Below are 22,360 nucleotides of genomic sequence, written 5' to 3' on the forward strand. Positions count from 1 at the left end.
TCTACATGGTGAATTGCACATAGTGCACTAGGGGATATGGAACGATTCAGACAGTGTAAATATATTGGTTTCACGTTAGTGTCAAGCAAACCATTGCAGCGTCCACACAGTCTGCTCCGGTCCAGAGACACGATAGCACAGAGTGGATCATAAGCGGATATGAAACACATCAAGACTATTTGAATTCTGCCCTGAATGCTGTATTTTAAAGCGATATTTAGAAGATTAGGGTCAACTGTTAAGAGTATAGGGGGAAATCACAGCCGAGCTGTGATATAAACTAAACACTATTGGCTATTTTTTTAAAGGGGAGGAGCTGCCCTGTCTTCCTGTTACTAACATACTAAATTAATATATATAAGGTTCCATTCTTTCTTCCTCATTTTTTAAAATGGTGGTGGCTAATCTCAAAGTATCCACTGTTTTATTGCAGTGTTTTGGTGGAAATTATGGTACATTTTTCTAGATGAATCACCACACCTCAGATTGTGCTGTTCAGGTGTCGGCTGAAAAGTACCCAACAATGATGTCCTGATTCAACATTGTGTTTTCTGAAATTAATCTAACATGGATACATGCAGTATAATTAGGGTTGATTTAATAACCGGTCATTAACGCCACCCTCATACAATGTAGTGAACTGAACACACCAAAGTTACTTACCATCAAGACCCATTTATGGCTTTATATTTTGTTAGATAGAAAGATCACAGGAGTACCTCAAGGAGCTTACGGTAACACTACCTGCTTATTAAAACTAATTACATTTAAAGCTTTAGTACATAATGAAGTATAAATGTTGTAAACAAAGACAGTGTCACTCCTGCCATGATAGTGACATTTTGTGAACACGCAGGAGTCATTCTTAAAATATGGTAATGCAGTACTTCATAATACTATTCATGCTCTGGGCAGTTTCCAGTCAAAATACACAAAAGACGCATAAAAAAATATTTCAAAACACCATTTGATATCTTTTTGGATTACAGACATTACGGTCAAAAAGTCACAGTGAAGGATGACCAGAAAACAGTTCATGTAGTATTTTCTCCCTCAACAGTAATTCAAGTGAAGCCTTATGTTGCAATAATAATCAAAAAAGATCTTAATTCCATTCCCTGGTCACACAGTGCAGCTCAACTCCAGTGGTCTCCAGTTAACCTGTACCTGAAACACACGCTGTGTCCCATAATGCTCAGTCGTCCCAGTTCCAGAATACACACCGGATTATGCAACTATTTGAGGAACTATGTGAGTAATGCTGGTATTGTTTTTCAGGTTTGAGTTTGGATGTGGATGGCCTGATAGTTCTGTCCATGTTTTTACCATCTTGGGAATGTACTCATATAAAAGTTCACATAACAAATCCATTTTTATGGGTTAGTTATTGTCAAGACAGCCCTTGGAAGAGTGAATTTACAGAATAGCACATCCTCCTGTAACATCAACTGAGTTTAAATGGCGATAAATTCAACTCTCTTCTAATGCAAGACGCTTCCAAACAAACACTCTAAACGATCTGAGCTTTCTGGATAGATGGGCTATGCGGTGAGAGGAAAAGTGTCGTGTTGGCCGGGAGCAGGATGTTATTGGGTTTCGACTTGGGTCGTAGCGTGCCATTAGTGCGCTCAAAATGGTTGGATAGCGCCTCAGATATCTGTGAACTCGCCGTCTCGCTGCTGCCGTTCTCAAAAGCATCATGCTCCCTTAAACCTCTGTGGACTCCTGAATCCGCAGGGCTAACAGAATCTTCTTCCTCTTCGTCTGTAAGAGTCGGGTAGGTGGACACTAAAGGTGAGTGATGCCCTCTGCTGCCTCCTCCTGATTGCGGCCTCCCCTCTGCCAGGAGAATGGCACTGCCGTTCCGGGATCGAACCATTTCGACGGCCTGGTCCATTGAATAAGAAGAGGGGTGGAGGGGAGGGTGAAGTTGGGTTTCCTGTATAGCAAAATTGTAAATAGTTATTAGGTGCAATTTTTACATGCACATGTATTTGATAGAGCATAATTGTGTTAGCATTACTAAACAGTTCAAAAATACTAAAGCATTAAGTGCTAGATTTATCAGATCATATGTGACCCTGGATCACAAAACCAGTCACATGTTGCACTGTTATACAGTATTTGTGGCAATAGCCAAACAAAATACATTGTATGGGTCAAAATTATTGATTTTTCTTTTATGCCAAAAATCATTAGGATATTAAGTAAAGATCATGTTCCATGAAGATATTTAGTAAATTTCTTACCGTAAATATATAAAACATTTATTTTTGTGAGTGAATGCAGCACAATCGTGAACATAAATGGACAACTTTAAAGGCGATTTTCTCAATGTTTAGATTTTTTTTGCACCCTCAGATTCCAGATTTTCAAATAGTTGTATCTCTGCCAAATATTGTCATATCCTAACAAACCATACTGTACATCAATGGAAAGCTTATTTATTCAGCTTTCATGTGATATATAAATCTCAATTTCAAAAAAATTACCCATGTGACTGGTTTTGTGGTCCAGGGTCACATATACAATAAAATGTTTTTTTTAATTTTTTTTATTATTAGAGTATTTGTATGGAATTTAGGGTAAAATGCTATAAAAGGGCTTAATATAATTATGGTACATTTTGGTGTCCTGTTACTGTTTTTAAAGAATTAAAGGCATCTATTACAGTAGATGTTGTAGATAAAATAGTATCTAACATAAAATGAACAAATCATGAAAAAAAGGCTAGTTTTAACCATAACAAATGTAGGGTGGTGGGTGGCTAATACCAAGGTACCACAGTTTTACTGTAGTAACAGTTCTCCAACAATTCATTTTATATTCTCATTTCATTTTTTCCACAATTGCGTTGTTGACTTTTTTTTGTTAAAACTTGTTACCAAAGTTATTGTAAGAAATTTTTTACCATTTTTGTTAATCTAGACAATTCAAAAGTTTGGCGTCGGAGGAAGGTATTGGACGGGATTTGGAGTTTAAACAAAAAATTGCATCATGTAAAGGTGAAACTGTATATTTATCTAAATGTAATTTAAGATTATTTTAACCATCTGAGGTGCATGAACATTTTCTTCATGAAGGTTAAGCACATTTACTGACCATTTTCTGAATTATTATAATTTTTTTAACAAATTGAAGCTCTATTTGTGGAAAGTGGCATACATCAACCACCAGAGGCCGTTTCAAAGAAAAAGTCAGCGAGTGAGTCATCCAGTCGTTCAGTCAAATGATTTGTTCAAAACGGCTGATTCATTACGGCTGATTCATTCAGGGACAAAGCAAGTGACTGTCTGTATCCGAAAACTTAGGAAGCTGGCTTGTTGCCTCGCTGGCCTATCAGGCAATGACTTTGCAGGCGTTTGCGCACAAACGTACCTCACAAAACTGATTTCAGGCTTTTGAAAGCTTAACTTCTGAGGCAGCATAACGGTTTAATGACCTACAACAAAATAGAGTGAGCTTTGGTGATAACTAAGCGAATATTTAATTACTACAATATTCATTTTATGCTAGAAATGACATCAAAAGTGGAAAAGTTGGTCAAAAACGTACATTTACACCCCAACTGACTCTCAAACACTATATTTATTTTAACTGTCATGGAATGGAGGGCACAGGATTGTGGGATATCAAAGGCAGCGAAGGACACATCTATGCTGCCTTCAACAATCAATCAGATGAAGGTATTGCAGGAGACAGGAAGTGAAGCTTACACTTCGGATTCGGATATGCCTTGATGCCTTCCTAACTTTGAAAGCATCCTCTGAAGGCAGCATTTTTAATATTTCAGCCCCAGCCACTGCCTTAAAGGACAAGTTCGGTATTTTACACTTAAAGCCCTGTTTACAGATCGTATCTGATGAAATAGAACGGTTAAGATAAAAATTTGGACACATGCTCCTGTCCCGAGAATTTTAGGTTTATTTCGCTTTTGTGGACCTATTTTGCCAAACGCGTCACACCCGTGATTCTTCCGTTGAGAGCTTGAATAATAGACACTCCAGCCCAGTTGGTGGCGATAATGCACCTTTGCCAATTGCAAGCAAACCACGGGCATTTCATTGAATACACAGAAGAAGCAGAAGAAGAAGCGGCGGAGTAATATCGTAAAGGTGCTGCGGTCTCACAGCACGTCCTATTAAGTCAATGGAGTTGGACAAAAACTACGATAAAACCTGTTGGAATGCATCTTTTTCAGCGATTTTTGATGGAACATATCAGTGAACACCCCTGACCACTCGGTGAGTTTCACGTCTTTGTAAACGAAAGTTTAATGTGTTTTTAGGACGGAATCTTCCAGTGCATATAGACAACCATTGTGGGGGTGGGGGGGAAGCGAAATAAACCTAAAATTCTCGGGACAGCAGCATGTGTCCAAATTTTAATCTTAACCGTTCTATTTCATCAGATACGATCTGTAAACAGGGCTTTAAGTGTAAAATACCGAACTTGTCCTTTAACGAGCGAGTCGTTCAATCATTTATTAGACCGATTTGTTCAAAAATTTGTTCGCGGATTCATTCAGTAACGAAACATCACTGTGTTTCTTGGAGACGCAATGGCTCTAATATTGTGGATTTGTTGGAAACTATTTTATTTGGCAAAATAGAGCAAAAACAGACAAATGTAAGACAACTAATATTACCTTCTTGTTTATTGGACTGTATAAAATCAATATAACATTTGCAAATGTGCTGAGATTCGGGACAAACAGCACTCTTGCTCGTGTGGTATTGCTTATAGATATTAAAAACAAGAAGTTAGACAGATTTTTTTTCCACCATATCTTAGATTTTGGATGCATTTTTATTCATTTTTGGTGCATTTTTGCTCAAAGCCCCCATTAATTTCCACCCATGGTCTGTGTGTTGCATGATGCCGGGGAACGGGGCTCTTTTACGAGCGCAAGCGGAGGTCCCTTCTGTTACGACACCCGTTTCAAGTGAAACATGTGAAACATAGCAACGGCTGCTACTGTCAACCACACATGCAGAGCAGACTCCTGAAACGCATCTCATACCTGTGACATGTTACTGTCCTCTTCATAAGACTCCATCATCATTCGAACGGATTCTCTATCAGATCTCTCGATCAGTTTGTCTCGACCTCGTCTGGACGTGTTAAAAATTGCAGGGCGACCGAGTGAGTCCATCCCTCCCAGCGTGGAACGACTATCCCTGGAGCGAGGACGATCCTGTGAAAGTAAACGTTTAGGGGTTTTATCGGTTTTATGAGAGGAAAACACAACACAAGCAATATGCTTGTGACGACAATTAAGACTGTATTATTCTGCATTTATATATACAGTACAGGTCAAAAGTTTGGAAACATTACAATTTTTAATGTTTTTGAAAGAAGTTTCTTCTGCTCATCAAGCCTGCATTTATTAGATAAAAAATACAGAAAAAAATGTAATATTGTGATCTATTATTACAATTTAAAATAATTGGTTTTCAATTTATTATACTTTAAATTATCATTTATTTCTGTGATGCAAAGCTGAATTTTCAGGATCATTACTCCAGTCTGTCACATGATCCTTTAGAAATCATTCTAATATTCTGATTCATTATGAGTGTTGGACACAGTTCTGCTGCCTAATATATTTGATGAATAAAAGGTTAAAAAGAACTGCATTTATTCAAAATAAAAAATATTTTCTAATAATATAAATCTTCTTTACTATCACTTTTGATCAATTTAACACATCCTTGCTGAATAAAAGTATTGATTTAATTCAAAAAAAAAGAAAGAAAAAAAATTACTGACCCCAAATGACTGATCAGTAGAGAATATTGTTGTTACAAAAGATTTCTATTTTTAAAACATTTGCTGCTTCTTTTTTTATTTTATTTTTATTCATCAAAGTATCCTAAAAAAGTATCACAGGTTATGAAAAAATATTAAGCAGCAGAACTGTTTCCAACTTTGATAATGAATCATCATATTAGAATGATTTCTAAAAGATCATGTGATAGACTGGAGTAATGATGCTGAAAATTCAGCTTTGCATCACAGAAATAAATGATCATTTAAAGTATAATAAATTGAAAACCAATTATTTTAAATTGTTATAATATATCACAATATTACATTTTTTTTTCTGTATTTTTTATCAAATAAATGCAGGCTTGATGAGCAGAAGAAACTTCTTTCAAAAACATAAAAAATAGTAATGTTTCCAAACTTTTGGCCTGTACTGTATATATATCATATCAAACAACTGCAGAGCGTGACTGGTAAATGCATAAGAGCGTTTTTTTTTTTAAACATGAAAAGAGAGACGAACCAGTGAGGAGAGACTTGTGCGTATCGTCCCTTCAACTCTTAAAGGATGATTTTCCTCCTTTTAAAAGAAGAAAGAGACAGCAAAATGAGAGAAAGGGTGATATAATATACATCCTTGTTAACATATATACATTTGCCCCAAAAGATAATTAGATACTAAAGTCAGATATAAATATATTTATATATTAAATATACACACACTTCAATGGTGTTCAAAAAAGCCTGAAAAAAAATATTTCAGTTTCCACTAAAATAATAATTGACATTACTTGATATTTATATAAAATTATATAAATTATTATTATATAACATTTTTTGAGCGTTAAATCAGCGAATTAAAATAATTTCTGAAGGATCATGTGATACTGAAGACTAATAGAGTAATGATGCCTTCTTGCCTTCACAAAAATAAATTACATTTTAAATTAAAATATACAAAACTAGAAAACAGCTCTTTTAATATCTAACCATATTGCTGTTTTTACTATATTTTTTATTAAATAAATGCAGCCTTGGTGAGCATAGGAAATAAAATCCCAAACCAAATGATCAATAAACATGTTTTTTTAAAGTCAAGTCACCTTCATTTATATAGCGCTTTTAACAACATAGATTGTTTGAAAAGTGTGTGTATATGGATTTATTACCGAGTATCTTTCGTCTGTGTTTCGTGAAGAGTTCACTCTTCTAAACGAGGCTTGTCTTGACAGAGTGCTGATCTCCTCCCTTATAAAGAAAGTGAAACAGACAGATTGAAGTACAGGAACTCTCATATTCAGACCACTCACGTAAACTATTCCGTGTTCAGAAAGAAAGACTTCTTACTTTTTTTCATTCAGCTCTAAGGCCAGTTGTTGATTCTTGCGTTTATAGTGGCGGTTTACAGAAATGATTATTACGATCAGAGTGAGAACGACCGCTGCAGCAACACCGGCAACACTAATCATCAGCAAGTAGTTCACGGATGTTTCCTTCGGAGACATCTCTGAAAGAAACAGGCAAAAAAACTACTTAAAACAAAAAACATACAGGTTGGGAATGACATAAGGCTGAGTAAATTATGACAGTATTTGGATATTTGGATGAACTACTCCTTTATTTTTAATGGGTTATGAGACACGCAGTTGCATAATATTTTCACTAGATGACAGCACTGTGCATTGCACTTCAACATGAATACACACCTGATATACTTATTGAAATCTCAGCTTTTCCGGATCCCACCAGATTGGTGGTGGTGCAGATGTAATCCCCTTGATCTGTCAGGAGAAGGGGCCGAGAAAAGCTCAGAGTGCCACCGTCCACCGTCACACCCTCTGGTAGAGCTTCACCTTTCCTGTGTAGACAACGAAATACAAATCAATCCCCATATAAAAACCAGGCATCGAAAACAACAGAATGCTTTGGTCACCTATACTGAAGGATTCAGCACATACAGTCAATTATTAATGCTTCATTATTTCATAAATATCAACCTTGTATCACTTTCGGTTCATCAGCAATTTTATTTTTCCATAATATTTTTTATGCAATTTTATTTTTGTCCATCATATTGTCAGTGAAAATATCCACCATATTGTCTTTGAATTAGCATAAGTTAAAGTCATCATAAAACTGAAGTTGCGATAGTCTTTTCTTTATTATTGTGATGTATCAGAGTGAAGCGTTTTCTCCAATGACCAAAAAAATATATAGTGCGGGATTGGATCATTAGATTGTTGTGGTTTGCTATTGGTCGATCTCATGTGAGTGACAGGTTGCCCCGCCCTAACGCCAGTAAACACATCATCAGAGAAGAGAAGAGATGTCGATGTAAGAGGGAGGGGAAGTTATTTTAATTAAAAATGACAAGGGCACATGATGTGTTGGGAAAATCATAATAAATATTGTAATTTTCCATAAAAAAAATAATAACTGTCAATTTTTATTTCATGATGACTTCAACTGAATTCATACAGTGGGATAAAGCAGTAGTTCAATTCAATAGTTTGTCAATTAAAATTTTATAGCACTTTTCACAATACAGATGACCAGAAAGCAGCTTTACACAAAATGCTAATTTCAATCTTTCGATAAGGAAGTATTAATACAGCAATATAACATGCAGCTATAATATAATAAATGTCATGTGGTTAGTTAACATCATGTATTCAGTTAAGAACACACAAACTAATGTGTTAGGCAGTGATTACAACTGGTTTTGCTTCAGGATTCAGTTTTTTACATTGGACATGAAGTGACGGCTCGGCAAGATGCATCTCGGCATCTTGTTTTTCGAAAAAGGTTTTTCGAAGCTGTAAATAAATCAGATTTTTGTAATTGAGTATGTTTCACAAGAAAATACTAAGGTGGCACTTAATTTCGGGGATCCACTTTAGACATTCTACTAACTACAAGTTAACTTAAAGTGCAACTACATGTCAATTAACTCTCATTCGTTTGCAGGTAAACGTTCACGCCCCTAAACATGACTCGACACAAAACAAACTGTGATTGGTTGCTTTACATGTCAGTCAGACGGCCTCTGGGCGGTCCTTGACCAATGAAATTCGTCGAGTCTAAAGCTCTGGCTACCCGAGACTTGCAGATATTAAGCGACACACGCGTCTCCCGGACGTAGAATTCAGCCAATCAGAAGACGACTTCGCAAATCCTGAAGTGTTTCCAGTTAAGTGTGCATTATGCATCAGACGCTCAGCCAGCGGTCCGTGGGAGTGACGTCTGAAGCTGAGATATTAATTACGGTCCACTAATACTCTAATGACTGCTAGTTGACATGTAGTTGCAAAGTTACTTATAGAATGTCTAATGTGGACCATCAAAATAAAGTGTTCCCAATACTAATTAAGTCTTTCTAACTTGTCAAAAATGTGCAATTATTTTTTAAATGTAAGTGAAAATTCTTTCTACATCAATTTATTGTCAGTGTAGTTTGTCAAGCACACTATGTTTGCATCCACTTTATTTAGTTTGATTTTATATGGGAAGCGATTTCCCCACTTTTTAAAAGTTCATAAGCCTTTATTCAGCTAATATCACAAATGGACACTCTGTAGACAATAAGAACTTTGTCCACAGTTTATACCAGGAACTATATGTTGCAGTATGTTTTTATAGAGCGCAGTGTGTTTTGCATGAGGACAGTAGTAACACTCATCCCATGACACACATACACGCAGGCAAATATTCCCGACATCGTCGTCATAAATTCACTCCATCTCCCCCACCAGCCTCGTCTCACCCCCGCGCTCTCTCCCTCCGTGTGAAAATGCACTCTTGTCTGTTTGCCGCACAAGTTGCAACACGACACCAGGCCACAGTTACTTCATTTACTTTGCATTCACACCGAGCAGCCCGAGAACAGGTTTCCCCACTGTAGGCGTTGAGGAGAAAACCAGAGAATGTTTGTCTCAGGAATTGCGTGATCATCTAAACGTCGGTGTCTACACCCCCTTAGTCACTCGTACCGAAAAATGCCAAAAAATAGGTGTGTGATTGTGACTAATTTGACCACAGACTTGTTCACGAATGCAAAAAACTGTTGTGTATTTCAGTGACCTCTCAGTGTCAGTATTACTTCCTAACAACCTTCATTTCTGATCGACTAGATTATAGATTCGCTCATGAATTTAGGCCATAACCTTTCTCGTCCACACCTACAGATTACTCTGGCATGCTGATAGAGAAGCCAACCGAAACAGAATTAAACTGACAAGACAGGCTGTCAGGAAGACAAACAAACAGATTGACAGATACAGGTGAAAGACATGTAGACGGAAAGTCTTACCTCGTCCAGTTGAATCGGTCAGGTTTTGGATTTCCTTCGCCATTGCACTGTAGCGTTGCACCTTGCATTTCAGCATGCCAGCTGTCCTCGTAGCCAGATATCAGTGCATTAGGAGGGTCTGTACACACACACACACACACACACACACACACACAAAAAAAGGTCTCACAATTAGGTGTGTCTAATTCACTTTTCAGCCTCTTGTTTGAACTTGTGATGAACTTCCCATTTGACCAATAAGTTCACCTGATCCTCTCTGTTGTTGACACAGTACAAACCCTAATATTGGCATTATGAAACACGCATATGTTTGAATTATCACAATTTTGTGCAATTAAATTAAAGCAATGGGTTCCAAACCCACATTTCTTTCTTCTGTGGAAAACAAAAGGAGAAATTTTGGAATTAAGTCCTGGTTGTTGTTGTTTTTTTTGTTTTTCTCCATGCAATTATACACTTAAAGAATGAGGACCGCAGCTTTAAAGCTGATTATAAATGATTTGTCCATGCACATCAGCTTTTTAAAATTCATGTGACCTCATAAGCTTTAATTAAAATAAATTCCCCTCCCTCTTGCAGCGACGTCTCTTCTTTTCTCAGATGAGGGCGGGGCAACCTGTCACTCACATGAGATCCACCAATAGCAAACCACAACCATCCAATCAATTTCCGATGGACAAAATCAAGTCCCGCCCTAAGGTTTTTTCCTCATTCGAGAAGCGGTATATGAAGCAATAGGGAAGCAAATACAATGCCATTTTTTAATTCTAGTGAGATGTTAACGGCTGCAACCAGAGTCAGTAAGTCGAATCGTCCAGTTTGTGAATGAATCATTCAGATGAACTGAATGATGGATTCATTGGAAAGTTCAGACTCAATTCCCATTCATTTTAATTTAAATGGGGGAAACAAAAAACAAACCAACAACCAGGACATTCTTAAGTATTCTCCTGTTGAGTTCCACAGAAGTAAGAATGGGTTTCTAAAGACATGATGGTGAGTAAATGACAGGATTTTCTACTGTTACTCAGTTTTCCTCCAGTCACCCAAAGCAAAAATGTCTTAATGACTGTAGCTCAAGTAGTGATGAATCAGAGAATAACAATGTTGTCATAGTATCGATTAAGACAATAAACAGATGTCCACAGGTCAGAACACATATAAAGGAAATAACATCTGTAGACATAAAAAGGTAAAACGAAAGTTTCATCATATTTAAATTTCACAAGCGCAGTAAACAGGAAAGGAGTCTTAGGTTCACATTGTAAAATTCACAATCATTCTGAGTCACATACAGACAGCGATGTAATAAAGATTGATGTGTGAAACAACACACATGTGACAACTTTAATGTTGTCCTTACTGCAGAATGATTCATATACTTATCAATCATTCTGCAGTAAGGACAACATTAAAGTTATTTTGAAGTAAATGTACACAGCTTGTGTGTATAACCTGGCAAGTGGTTTGCACTGGTAAGTAAAAAGTGATTGGACATCAAAATAATTTAAGGAATGCCAAAATGAATAAACGTTGAATAAACAGCAACACTAATGAATAATATGGGGAGAAAAAAAATCAAATCAAGAACAATTTTAGTAATGTCAGTATAATATTTCTTAAAAATTAGGACATTATATTTTAAATAAAGTGATATTAATTTTTAGTTTAGTGGTCATTTTAAAAACGTTCTTTTTACAATTATTATTGGGGGAATTTATTTAAATTCAAAGTGATATATGATTGAATTATATACATTTCAAAATTGTGTATAGAAGTACATTTATTTGTAAAGTACTATTGAAAATATAAATGGAAGTATTAGTACTGAATTAATTAAATTTATGCTGATTTTAATTAAAAATGTATTGTGTTTCAACAGGATGATTTCCATTAGCGTCTTATGATTTTTTTATTACAGTAATATAAAAAATCAAGGAGGAAAGAGTGCCACATAAATAGGCTAAAATGTTTATGCAATAACATTTTTAAGCATTTTTATTTTGCATTCTTTATTCATTTTTTTTCTTTTTTTTTGATTCAAGGATGGAATTATGACCCAGGCATTTCTTTGTAAGATTCTCCCGTTATACAGTAGTTTCAGTATTTACACTAGTGAACATTTTCAGAACAATGTAAGAGATTAAGACTCACAGTGCACTGTAAGTTTATTGGCGATCCTCAGCGGGCCGTTTTGAGATGGATGCCAGACCAGACAGTCCAGCTTCCGTCCGTTCATGCTCCGGAGAGGGTGGAGGGAAAACTGGATCGAGGCCACCATACCATCCAAACTAAGGTTCTGGCTCCGACCCGAGAGATCCGTGTCCCAGGAGAGGCCTGCCATTGGCTTAGCCATCGAACGGCATGTGGCAGCCGGACGGAAAGTCTGGCCCTCAATCAGGACGAAGTCTTGAAGGGAAGTGATGGGTTTAGCTGTGAAATAAAATGACAAATAAATAAGAAATGTCAAATAAAAAAATAGATCCAGTGTCTTTTGTTATATATTATAGCAGATTACATCAGCGTCTGATTTTTAAGAATTATAAAATATCCCTGTTTGCTTCCCTGTTTCTAACAGTGTGCTTGAACACAATCATAAAAATACTTCTGAAGGAGAAAGCAGCATCTATTGTACGATCATATAATCGCAGCAACTGTGAACACTTTCATGTCAATACCTCCATCATCACTTCCATTGACATACTTGTGTGTTATTCTGAGAACAGTAACTGTATACATAAAAGCAGTGCTAGCCTTGTGGTTAAAGGGTTGTCTAGGTATATGAAAGGGGTGGTGAATGAAATGACAAGAGTTATGTTAAAAAAATCTCTAACTGCTGCAGGGCTTTGCATATACATAAGACTCCAATCAGTTCTGTCTAATCTAAGGGTACGTTTACACGACAACCATATGCTTAAAACTGAGTTTTCCACGTACAGACGACGCCATTGTCAAAACGATCCCAATTCACACGAATCCGCGAAAACGACTAAAAACGCTGTATTCTGCTGCCAGGCCATTAGATGGCGATGAAACACTACAGACTGAACACGTAATACGCATGTGCATGATGTCATCGTTTTCACAGATTCACGTTTTTGTTGTTTACACAGAGACCGTTTTCAAAAACTTGCACTTTGAAACTCGTTTTCAAAAGTTTGCTTTTTCAGGCACCCAAAACGGCGTTGTCGTGTAAATGAATGGCCAAAATCCATAAAACGTTTTAAAATGGTGTTTAGTTGAAAACGCAAATCTCTAAAAACAATGACGTCATGCGCATCCGTATTACGTGTTCAATCTATAGCGTTTTATCGCCATCTAATGGCCTGGCAGCAGAATACAGCGTTTTTAGTCGTTTTCGCGGATCCGTGTGAATGGGGATCGTTTTGACAATGGTGTCGTCTGTGCGCGGGAAAACTCAAAGGAAAAACTCAGTTTTAAGCATATCGTTGTCGTGTAAACGTACCCTAAGTGGGCAGTTCTTAACCGGAATAATACAATGTGGACCGGAGTGAATGTCTGAAATCAAAAGTTGGTTTAAAGTGATCTTCCAAAATGTACCAATATCAGTGTTGGGTGTAATGCATTACTAAGTAATTTATCATTTAATTACTTTTCCCTTGAAAAAGTAAAGTAAGGGATTACTCTTAATTTTTCAGTAATTTAATTACAGTTAATTCTGATGTGATTTTATTAAATACTGTAAGTCACCGTGATTTTTCCAAGTAAGACATGGACATCAAAATATTTTGTTGGAACAACATTCCTGTCCGAAAATGTAGTCCTAACCCCTAACCCCAACCATACCCATAAGTTATCCCTAAAATCAGAGGGAAATGATGGTGAACAACACTGATGTAGAAGCGCCTAACCCTGGTTGTAAGCCTAAACTTGACATAAATTGTAAACTTGCCCCTCAGATCTGATTGGTTGATTGGAAGCGCCTTGTAAACTTGTCCCTCAAATCTGATTGGTTGATTGGAAGCTTTGTAAACTTGTCCCTCAAATCTGATTGGTTGATTGGAATGATGTTCCAGGATCAACAAACATGTTGATCCAGACAATAGAAAAATTCTATATAAAACAATAGTGGATTTAACATCAACATTTTTAACGTCTAATGTTAAATATACGTTTTCAATGTAACCTTCTCCCTTTAAATACTTTGGTCAGTTTAAGAATAATTTATGCAACTTTATAGCCTGGGTTTCCCCATGCTGCCTTGCTCGCAGCACGATTTTATTCACGCTGCTAGGCAGCCTGGACACCATGGACCAGATTTTCCCCTGAAAAAGGGAACCAATCACAGAACGGGGAGGGAGCAGCAAGACGATGACGACACCAAAGCAGGTTGTTTATATCTATGGATCCAACATGGCATCAGACTCGACGATACCTTCTACCCTCATGTTTATCTTGCACAAACGGTAATATTCGCTAAACGCCATCGTGTACAAATAAATCTTTGACCCATCGTCTTTTTCCTCGTCGAATTTCTGTCGCTCTACATGCGTCATCTGGTATAATTAAAACGATTGGCTATGAGCTACGTACAGGCGCATTTAATAGACATCATAGCGCCCAATAAACGGCTCTGGGCATTCGTAAACCATGCCTCAAATACGAGATAATGAACATGTGGTTCCCAGACCAAGTCTCAATGAGACTTGGTCTGACGTTAGTCAGGCTAGCAACTTTATATTATTTATTTGAAAGAATTAAAAGTGCAGTTTCATGTCTATCCTTGTGTTGTTCAAGGATAGACATCTTGTTAAAGTTCCCCTGGGGTGACAATCAAGCTTTTAATGTTTATATGTCTATATGGTGTTTTTAATATGCTTTAAGACAAACCATGTACAAATTCATAAGTCAACACCATTGCTGAGTATTTTCTTTTTAAACCTGCAGTGAACCAAAGACAGTCTCAAAGACGCAGTTTGAAATGTCTGGTGTCACAAACTACCTTGTAATCAATCATGTCAACGTGTGATCGTCAACGAATGAATCGCTGATGTGAGTGAGTGGAGGCGGGGCTAATTTGCATATTCATAGAACCACGTATACTAAATGAGGCAAGGGTGTAGAGTAACATACAAGCTATTTTAAGGCACGAAGGAATTATTTCAAGGAAAAAACTTTTAAATATGTAATTTTGGTGATCAAGGTTTACAAGGTGAGTTTTAAGGGATAAAATGATTGACTACAGGGGGGGACTTTTAGTAATGCAATACTTTTTAGACAGAGTAATTAGTAAAGTAATCCAATTACACTCTTGAAGATGTCATTTGTAGCTAGTAATTATTAATTACTTTAAGTTTTGCATGACAAAAGTTGGTTGTCTTTTGTTTGCCCATAGCACTGATTAAATGAACTTACTCCACACTGTGAGGGAAATCTCTGTCTCAAAGTTTCCAGAGGGGAAGGTGGCGACTTTGCAGGTGTATTTGCCCTCATCTGCAGAACTTGTGCGCATAATAATCAGAGCAGAGTCTGCTATTGGGTTGTTGGTCTCGAATCGCACACGCGTTGAATATGCAGGGTTTTCTGTGAGAGGGGAATAGAAAGAGAATTAAATGTGTTTGTCACATCCACCATATGACAGTAAGATTTGGTTTTGCGACAGTTTTGTTACACATACATCAAAGAATGATGAACACACACACAAAAAAACATTATGAAAATGAAAATTAAGAAGCAATATTCTGCTCTGTTGGCTCCTGTATTATAAGTTGTTGTAAAATGCATGTTTCTTTACAAAAGTGAATTGTAAGTCAATTTAAAAAAAAAAAAACTTAAAAAAAAACTTTTCCTTAACGATTCAATGTAAATGAATGCAAAATGCATTAGTTTGGAGAACATTTTATAAACTAAAGCCTTTTTCCAGTATAAAGAACCTTTTGTGCAATGGAAAGATTCCTTGGACGTTAAAGGTTCTTCATGGAAACACAAATGCCAATAAAGAATCTTTATCTTTAAGAGTGTAGAGAGATATATTACTTGAACCCATGTTCTCAGAGTAAACTTTTAAACGTATTGTCATATTTTTAAACAAGTAACCAATGAACACCCTGATGCACCATTGTAATTTTAATGAAAAAATACATTATTTGGTGATAATGATATTAGTAAAAGGGAAGGGTCTATTAAAGGGTTAGTTCACCCAAAAATGAAAATTCTGTCAGTAATTACTCACCCTCATGTTGTTCCAACCCCGTAAGACCTTCGTTCATCTTCGGAACACAAATTAAGATATTTTTTATTAAATCTGAGAGCTATCTCACTCCTCCATAGGCTTCTAAGGGACTGAAACTTGCTGGCCCAGAAAAGTTATTAAATAGATCGTTAATATAGTCCAAGTGACTACAGTGGCTCAATCTTAAGTGTATAAAGCGACGAGAATACTTTTTGTGCGCAAAAAAAACACAAAAATAACGACTTTATTCCACTATTCATTTCCTTCTCTATGGGCCTCGAGTTATTTGTGTTTCGAAGATGAACGAAGGTCTTACGGGGTTGGAACAACATGAGGGTGAGTAATTACTGACAGAATTTTTGGGTGAACTAACCCTTTAATTGTTACAAAAAAAGTTTAACAATTGGAGTTTTGATATCTGTGATGTAAAAGAAAAAAAAGAGTTTGTTTTACCTGTCTGTCCTTCACTGAAATGAACAGTGATAATCTGTTCTTCACCTCCATTTGAGTTCTGTCGAATCCACGTCACCTGTACCACCTGAATCACACTGTCCGACACATTGAATCGACAGGGTAAACGTGTTTCCTCCTCTGCCAAAGACTGCAGATCCCAGGGGGTCTTAGAGGGCTCAAGAAATGGTTGTTGTTCTCCACTTTCACAGGCTGCTAAAAGAGAGAAAGATAGAGTAGCGGCGTTAGACATGATCAGATGCTTAACACAATTCTGCCAACAGCAACATGATAAAAGAAACAAATTCAATTGGATGAGCCATGTTGGAAGTTGTTTGATAAACATATTATATATAATTATACTTTGGTTGGAAAGCACATCATTTTAATTATATTTATTTATGTTTTAACCATAAACAGTGCAAGATTTTGTGGAACAGCAGTGATTATATTTTTTATTTTTTTAATATTATGTGATACACACAGGCCGCTTTATTAGATACACCTTTCCAACTGCTCGTTTATGCAAATTTCTAATCAGCCAATCACATGGCAGCAGCTCAGTGCAAGTGGACATGGGCTGAATCCGAAATCGCCCACTAAACCCTCATTCACTATTCCCTACGTTAGTCCACTAATGCTGTTCACTTGAAGGAGTGAATGAAAAGGAGTGAGCGAATTCGTACAGCCGCTGAGGGTACATCGCTTGTACAATCGTTATTGCAGTGCAATGTGGGATTAAATAAGTGCCCCCACTATGGTTTCGGACACCACTACAAATAGCTGTCCCCACAAATAACGCCCTATTTGAGGGTATAGGGGGCGATTTCGGATTCAGCCTAGGTCAAGACGATCCGCTGAAGTTGAAACTGAGCATCAGAATGGGGAAGAAAGGTGATTTAAGTGATTTTGACCATGGCATAGTTAATAGTGCCAGACGGGCTGCTCTGAGTATTTCAGAAACTGTTCATCTACGGGGATTTTCACACACAGACATCTCTAGGGTTAACAGAGAATGGTCAGAAAATATCCAGTGAGCAGCAGTTCTGTGGGGGAAAATGCCTTGTTGATGTCAGAGGTCAGAGGAGAATGACCAGACTGGTTCAAGTAACCACTCGTTACAACCGAGGTTTCAGAATAGCATCTCTGAACACACAACATGTCGAACCTTGAAGCAGAGGAGCAACAGCAGCAGAAGACACACACCGGTGACACTCCTGTCAGCTGAGAACAGAAACTGAGGAGACATTTCACACCGGCTCTCTAAAACTGGACAATTCAAGTTTGGAAAAGTGTTGCCTGGTCTGATGAGTCTGGATTTCTGCTGCAACATTCAGATGGTCGGGTCAGAATTTGGTGCGTGGATCATCCTGCCTTGTATTCAGGCTGGTGATGGTGAATAATGATGTGGAGGATATTTTCTTGGCACACTTTTGGGGACCTTAGTACCAGTTGAGCATCACAAACGCCACAGCCTACCAGAGTATTATTGCTGATCATGTCCATGTCCATCCCTTTATGACCACAGTCTACACATCTTCTGATGACTACTTCCAGCAAATCAAACTGCTTTCTTAAACAATGACTTCACTATATTGAAATTACCTTCACATTCACCAGATCTCAATCCAATAGAGCAGCTTTGAGATGTGGTGGAACGGGAGATTCACATCACGGATGTTCAGCCGATAAATCTGCAGTAACTATGTGATGCTATCATGTCAAAATCTCTGAGGAATGTTTCCAGCACCTCGTTGAATCTGTGCCATGAAGAAATAAGGCAGTTCTGAAAGCAAACGTGGGTCCAACTCGCTACTAGCAAGGTGTACCTAATAAAGTAGCCAGTAGACATATATATATATACAACAACATTCCCGAATTAGACGTTCAGCTGTAAAACTATGTATTTAAATGACTTATTATGATATTGCATGTTGTATTACAATGCATTACTCTGTGTTGCATTTAATATTAAGAAAAATTCACCACAGCAAGTTCCTTGTAGCACTGATAGCTGTGGCATCACATCCTGGGTTTAAAGGGCTAGACCAAAAAACAATATGCCATTTATCATACAGCTTAATGCGGTTCAAGTAAGGCTTTATAAAGAATAGAAATAACACCTCTAATAGATATATACCTGCATGAAACATACCTGCAGTAAAAGGAAAGTTGGGCCACATTGGCTGAGGTCATCTGTTACCTTCAATACGGTGGTAACATGAACCTTTCATTTTTTAACACTCTATTGAACTGGCACAGAGAACAGAGAGGAGAAGCAGACATGGGAGTCGATATGGATAACAAAATAAGAGAATGGAAGAGGGGTGAGAGACAGACAGATGTCTGGAAGAGTCTGGGCCAGAGGTAGATATGCTGTTCAACTCGTTATGTGTCTCAGGGCTAATTACTTTTGGGTGGCAGACGAGCATAAGCAAACACTCAATTCAACACATAACATTTAAAAGCTGAGTGAATATAAGCTGAACTACTTACACAAACTTTTATGTAAGATGCGATTAATCGTGATTAATCGATTTGACAGCACTAATATAAAAAAAAAAAAATGAAATACTAAAATAAAAAATGTATATATTCATTATAATATATATATATATATATATATATATATATATATATATATATATATAAAATGTGTTAATATTAAATAAATAAATAGTTCAGACAATGATGTCATGCAGACATCATGTTGATTGGGCTCACGTATGATTAAGAAATAAATTGTTTATTGTTATTTGCAGTTCGATATGTACTCATGGTTGAAAAGTAAAAAATAAAAAAACATCTATTAACTCAACACTTAATAGCATCTGAGTTCAGGGCCGGGATTGGGCTGTAATCCCTTTTATTGTATAGTTTCTGAGTCAGATCCTTGACCATGAGGCCACAACAGTCATTTGTTCAGTTTGCGAAGACTAGAGGATTACAAAAATGAACATAATGGCAAAAGCCTCCCAGACATATGCTTGTTGACATCCTCTGTCACTGTCACACAACATGACATGTTTCTGAGTCAGCATCCTTACAGTGGTTGTTATTTGTTGCCTAATACTCGCCTTAAATCAGATCGAATTCATTTGACTGATATTTTGGTAACACTTTAGATTAGGGAACACATATTAACTAGGAGTTTTCCCTCAGTAAACTCCTAATTACTGCTTATTAATAGTTGGGTAGTTAAGTTTAGGTATGAGATAGGATTAAGGGATGTAGAATATGGTCATGCAGAATAAGGCATGTATGTGCTTTATATGTACTAATAAACAGACATATAAGCAGCTAGGCTCATAATGTGAATATGAATGTGTTCCCAAATCTAAAATGATGCCGATATTTCTACTTATATTAACACTTTATTAATTTGTAATCGGTTCTTAAATATTAGGTCACCTGATATATTATATAATTTAATGGATTTCTAAAGAATAACAAATAACAATGGTGTAATGTAGCCTATTTAATGTGTTTTTGAATTACTTTTATTTTTTTAACAGCCAAATATTCTCTAGCAATCATCTAGAATAGATGACAAAATAATGTAGCATGCTTTATGTAAAATTAAAATTACATATATTATGTTAAAATGATTTGTTGAATTTAATTTAAAAAATGTATGGTAAGTGGTTGCACACAATTGATTTTAGTTACATTTAAACAAATGCATTAAGTTGAACTAAAATTGATTAAGTTCAACTTAATGCATTTGTTTAAATGTAGCTAAAATCAATTGTGTGCAACCATTAACAACAACGAAGGGTATAATGATCATTTAGCCATTATTGTGTCCAAAAAGCAGAAATAATGTCAGACAATAATGACCAAAATGATCATAAAATAATATTAGTCTATATATGTATAAGAAATATATTATGTTTATTGTTATTTACAGCTCGATATCTACCAAGCGTTGAGAAATCGGTCATATAGGACTGTTTGCCAAGAGAAACAGATTATTAAGCGCCTTAAAATTATTAAAAACGAATTCTGTCTGGTTCTGAATGTCAGAAAATAATGACCAAAAGGATCATAAAAAACAATATTGATCTCAAATCTCAAAATGATTGGTTGACTGGAATGTTGTTCAAGGTCCTAACCCTCAACTCTTAACGTCAGAGGGCAATTAATCATGACTGAAATTGTTGTTCAAGGCCCAGCAAAGGATGGTGATGCAGGAAAATGTCTTAAACCATCTGTCCACACTGACGCTACATTGTGACCACTGCAAATGAATCAGAAGTAGCTACGTCAGAAATAGAACGGGCGTCACTTTACTGGCGGGAATGTGTCGCGTCGCGTCCATAGCATTATTTGAATGGGTTATCTTTGCTTTTGTCGCGTCGCGTCGCTCGCGTCTGGTGTTAATGTATTGATCAGGTTTCACATGCTCAGACACAGTGACCCTGAATTAACACACACACAGCTGTATATGAATAGCTCATATACCGGGAAAACACTCAACAATGTAAGTTACGTTGACAACACCCTCAGATTCATCACACCCTTCTCACAACTTCATCAGCCCAAAAAACACTCCTTAAGACTCTGCGTAGCCTATAGCACACAGTGTGTATGTGTGTGTGTGTGTGTGTGTGTGTGTGTGTGTGTGTGTGTGTGTGCGCGCGCGCGAGCAGGGAGCGCCTGTCTGTCACACTGAATCACTCAGTTTGTCACAAGAACCAGTTCTTCCTGTAATATCAGACAACCGTAACGTGTTGTGAAGTTCTTTTCCAATAAGTTTAACTCCAAATCCTGCAACACGTTTTAAAATATTTCCAGTTGCACCCGCAATGTATTTATTATAGCTCATATGAAATGGCTCACCTGAGTTCCAGAAGATCATCGCAGCAAGAATATATGAAACTGTCTTCATCGTCCTCCAGTTCAGACTTTCACCTGAGCCCAAGTTATCAGTTTGGCGATCTCAATGTGATGGTCATTATTAAAAGACCAAAACAGTGTCCCTGTCAAGAGCTAGTTTTATTCCCAATCAATCCAATCGATCCTAGATGTTGGAGAAGAGGAGAGGAGACTCCCATATATTATGAAGATCACGTTGTGGAGATCCAGTGCAGGAAAAACAAAATCACTCTGTGTTAAGCATCTGAGATATATCGATTAATTCGTTTGAAGTAGCCTACAAAAAAAGAAAGAAAAAAAGAAGAGGAAACGATATCAATTAATGTTTATGGATCATATCCATAAAAGTGAACGTTCCTCCGTGCGTAAATCCTCAAGAGAGCGAACAAAAAAAGTTTTTACTCCAGTTTAAGGTGTTTTCGAATTATTTTAAGATCTACGACATGTTGGGGAAAAAAACGAGTATTTCCATTATTCTTCTGACGTTCGGTTTGAGAAAGCGTGTAATAGCTGTGAGAGAGAAAACCTCTCAGGAGAGGAGAGGCACCTGTTGGAAAGGCAGTTCTGCATTGCGCAGTCGCGCACATGTTCTTACGCGCAACTCAACTTTCCAGTTTTTAATCCGGGTGTTTCTTCCCAATCGGATGATTCAATCCAGCTGGTTTAATATTCTCTAATTGCGTAATCGCTTGGGATCTTTAATAGTCGGGCTCACGTGGATATCTGGAGATTATTGCCCTAATGTTTTGTGAAAAACAGTT

The 22,360-nt window shown here is 36.9% G+C and overlaps 1 protein-coding gene and 1 long non-coding RNA gene across 3 annotated transcripts; one reads left to right on the forward strand and one right to left on the reverse strand.

The window, feature by feature from the left end:
- Window positions 1-581: 581 nt before the first annotated feature.
- Window positions 582-22,240, reverse strand: nectin4a (nectin cell adhesion molecule 4a). Of its 2 annotated transcripts, none has more exons than XM_082155673.1 (11): window positions 21,564-22,240; window positions 16,725-16,934; window positions 15,455-15,622; window positions 12,233-12,511; window positions 10,079-10,196; window positions 7,476-7,627; window positions 7,117-7,276; window positions 6,939-7,017; window positions 6,293-6,349; window positions 5,024-5,197; window positions 582-1,939 (listed from the first exon to the last, which is right to left on the reverse strand). In XM_082155673.1, the coding sequence occupies exons 1-11, from the start codon at window positions 21,610-21,612 to the stop codon at window positions 1,511-1,513; spliced, it is 1,875 nt and encodes a 624-aa protein (XP_082011799.1). In that variant the 5' UTR covers window positions 21,613-22,240; the 3' UTR covers window positions 582-1,510. The 2 variants fall into 2 exon arrangements, with proteins under 2 accessions (XP_082011799.1, XP_082011798.1); XM_082155672.1 differs by having other exon boundaries at window positions 16,725-16,937; window positions 21,564-22,233.
- Window positions 19,385-21,554, forward strand: LOC309487970. Its single transcript, XR_014201955.1, has 3 exons — window positions 19,385-20,595; window positions 20,670-21,335; window positions 21,371-21,554. It is a non-coding gene; the product is annotated as an uncharacterized lncRNA (long non-coding RNA).
- Window positions 22,241-22,360: the final 120 nt, after the last annotated feature.

The sequence above is a fragment of the Leuciscus leuciscus genome (genome assembly GCF_965113295.1).
Source record: "Leuciscus leuciscus genome assembly, chromosome: 2".
NCBI classification, from domain to species: Eukaryota; Metazoa; Chordata; class Actinopteri; order Cypriniformes; family Leuciscidae; genus Leuciscus; species Leuciscus leuciscus.

What these genes read in the sequence shown, in the direction of transcription:
- nectin4a (XM_082155672.1), bottom strand. Translation starts at nt 21,612, where the DNA reads ATGAAGACAGTTTCATATATTCTTGCTGCGATGATCTTCTGGAACTCA. An exon ending in GATTTCCCTCACAGTGTGGA is followed by an intron (nt 12,512 to 15,454) that starts GTAAGTTCATTT and finishes TTTATTTCACAG; the next exon opens with CTAAACCCATCACTTCCCTT. An exon ending in ACACAGACGAAAGATACTCG is followed by an intron (nt 6,350 to 6,938) that starts GTAATAAATCCA and finishes TTCTTTTAAAAG; the next exon opens with GAGGAAAATCATCCTTTAAG.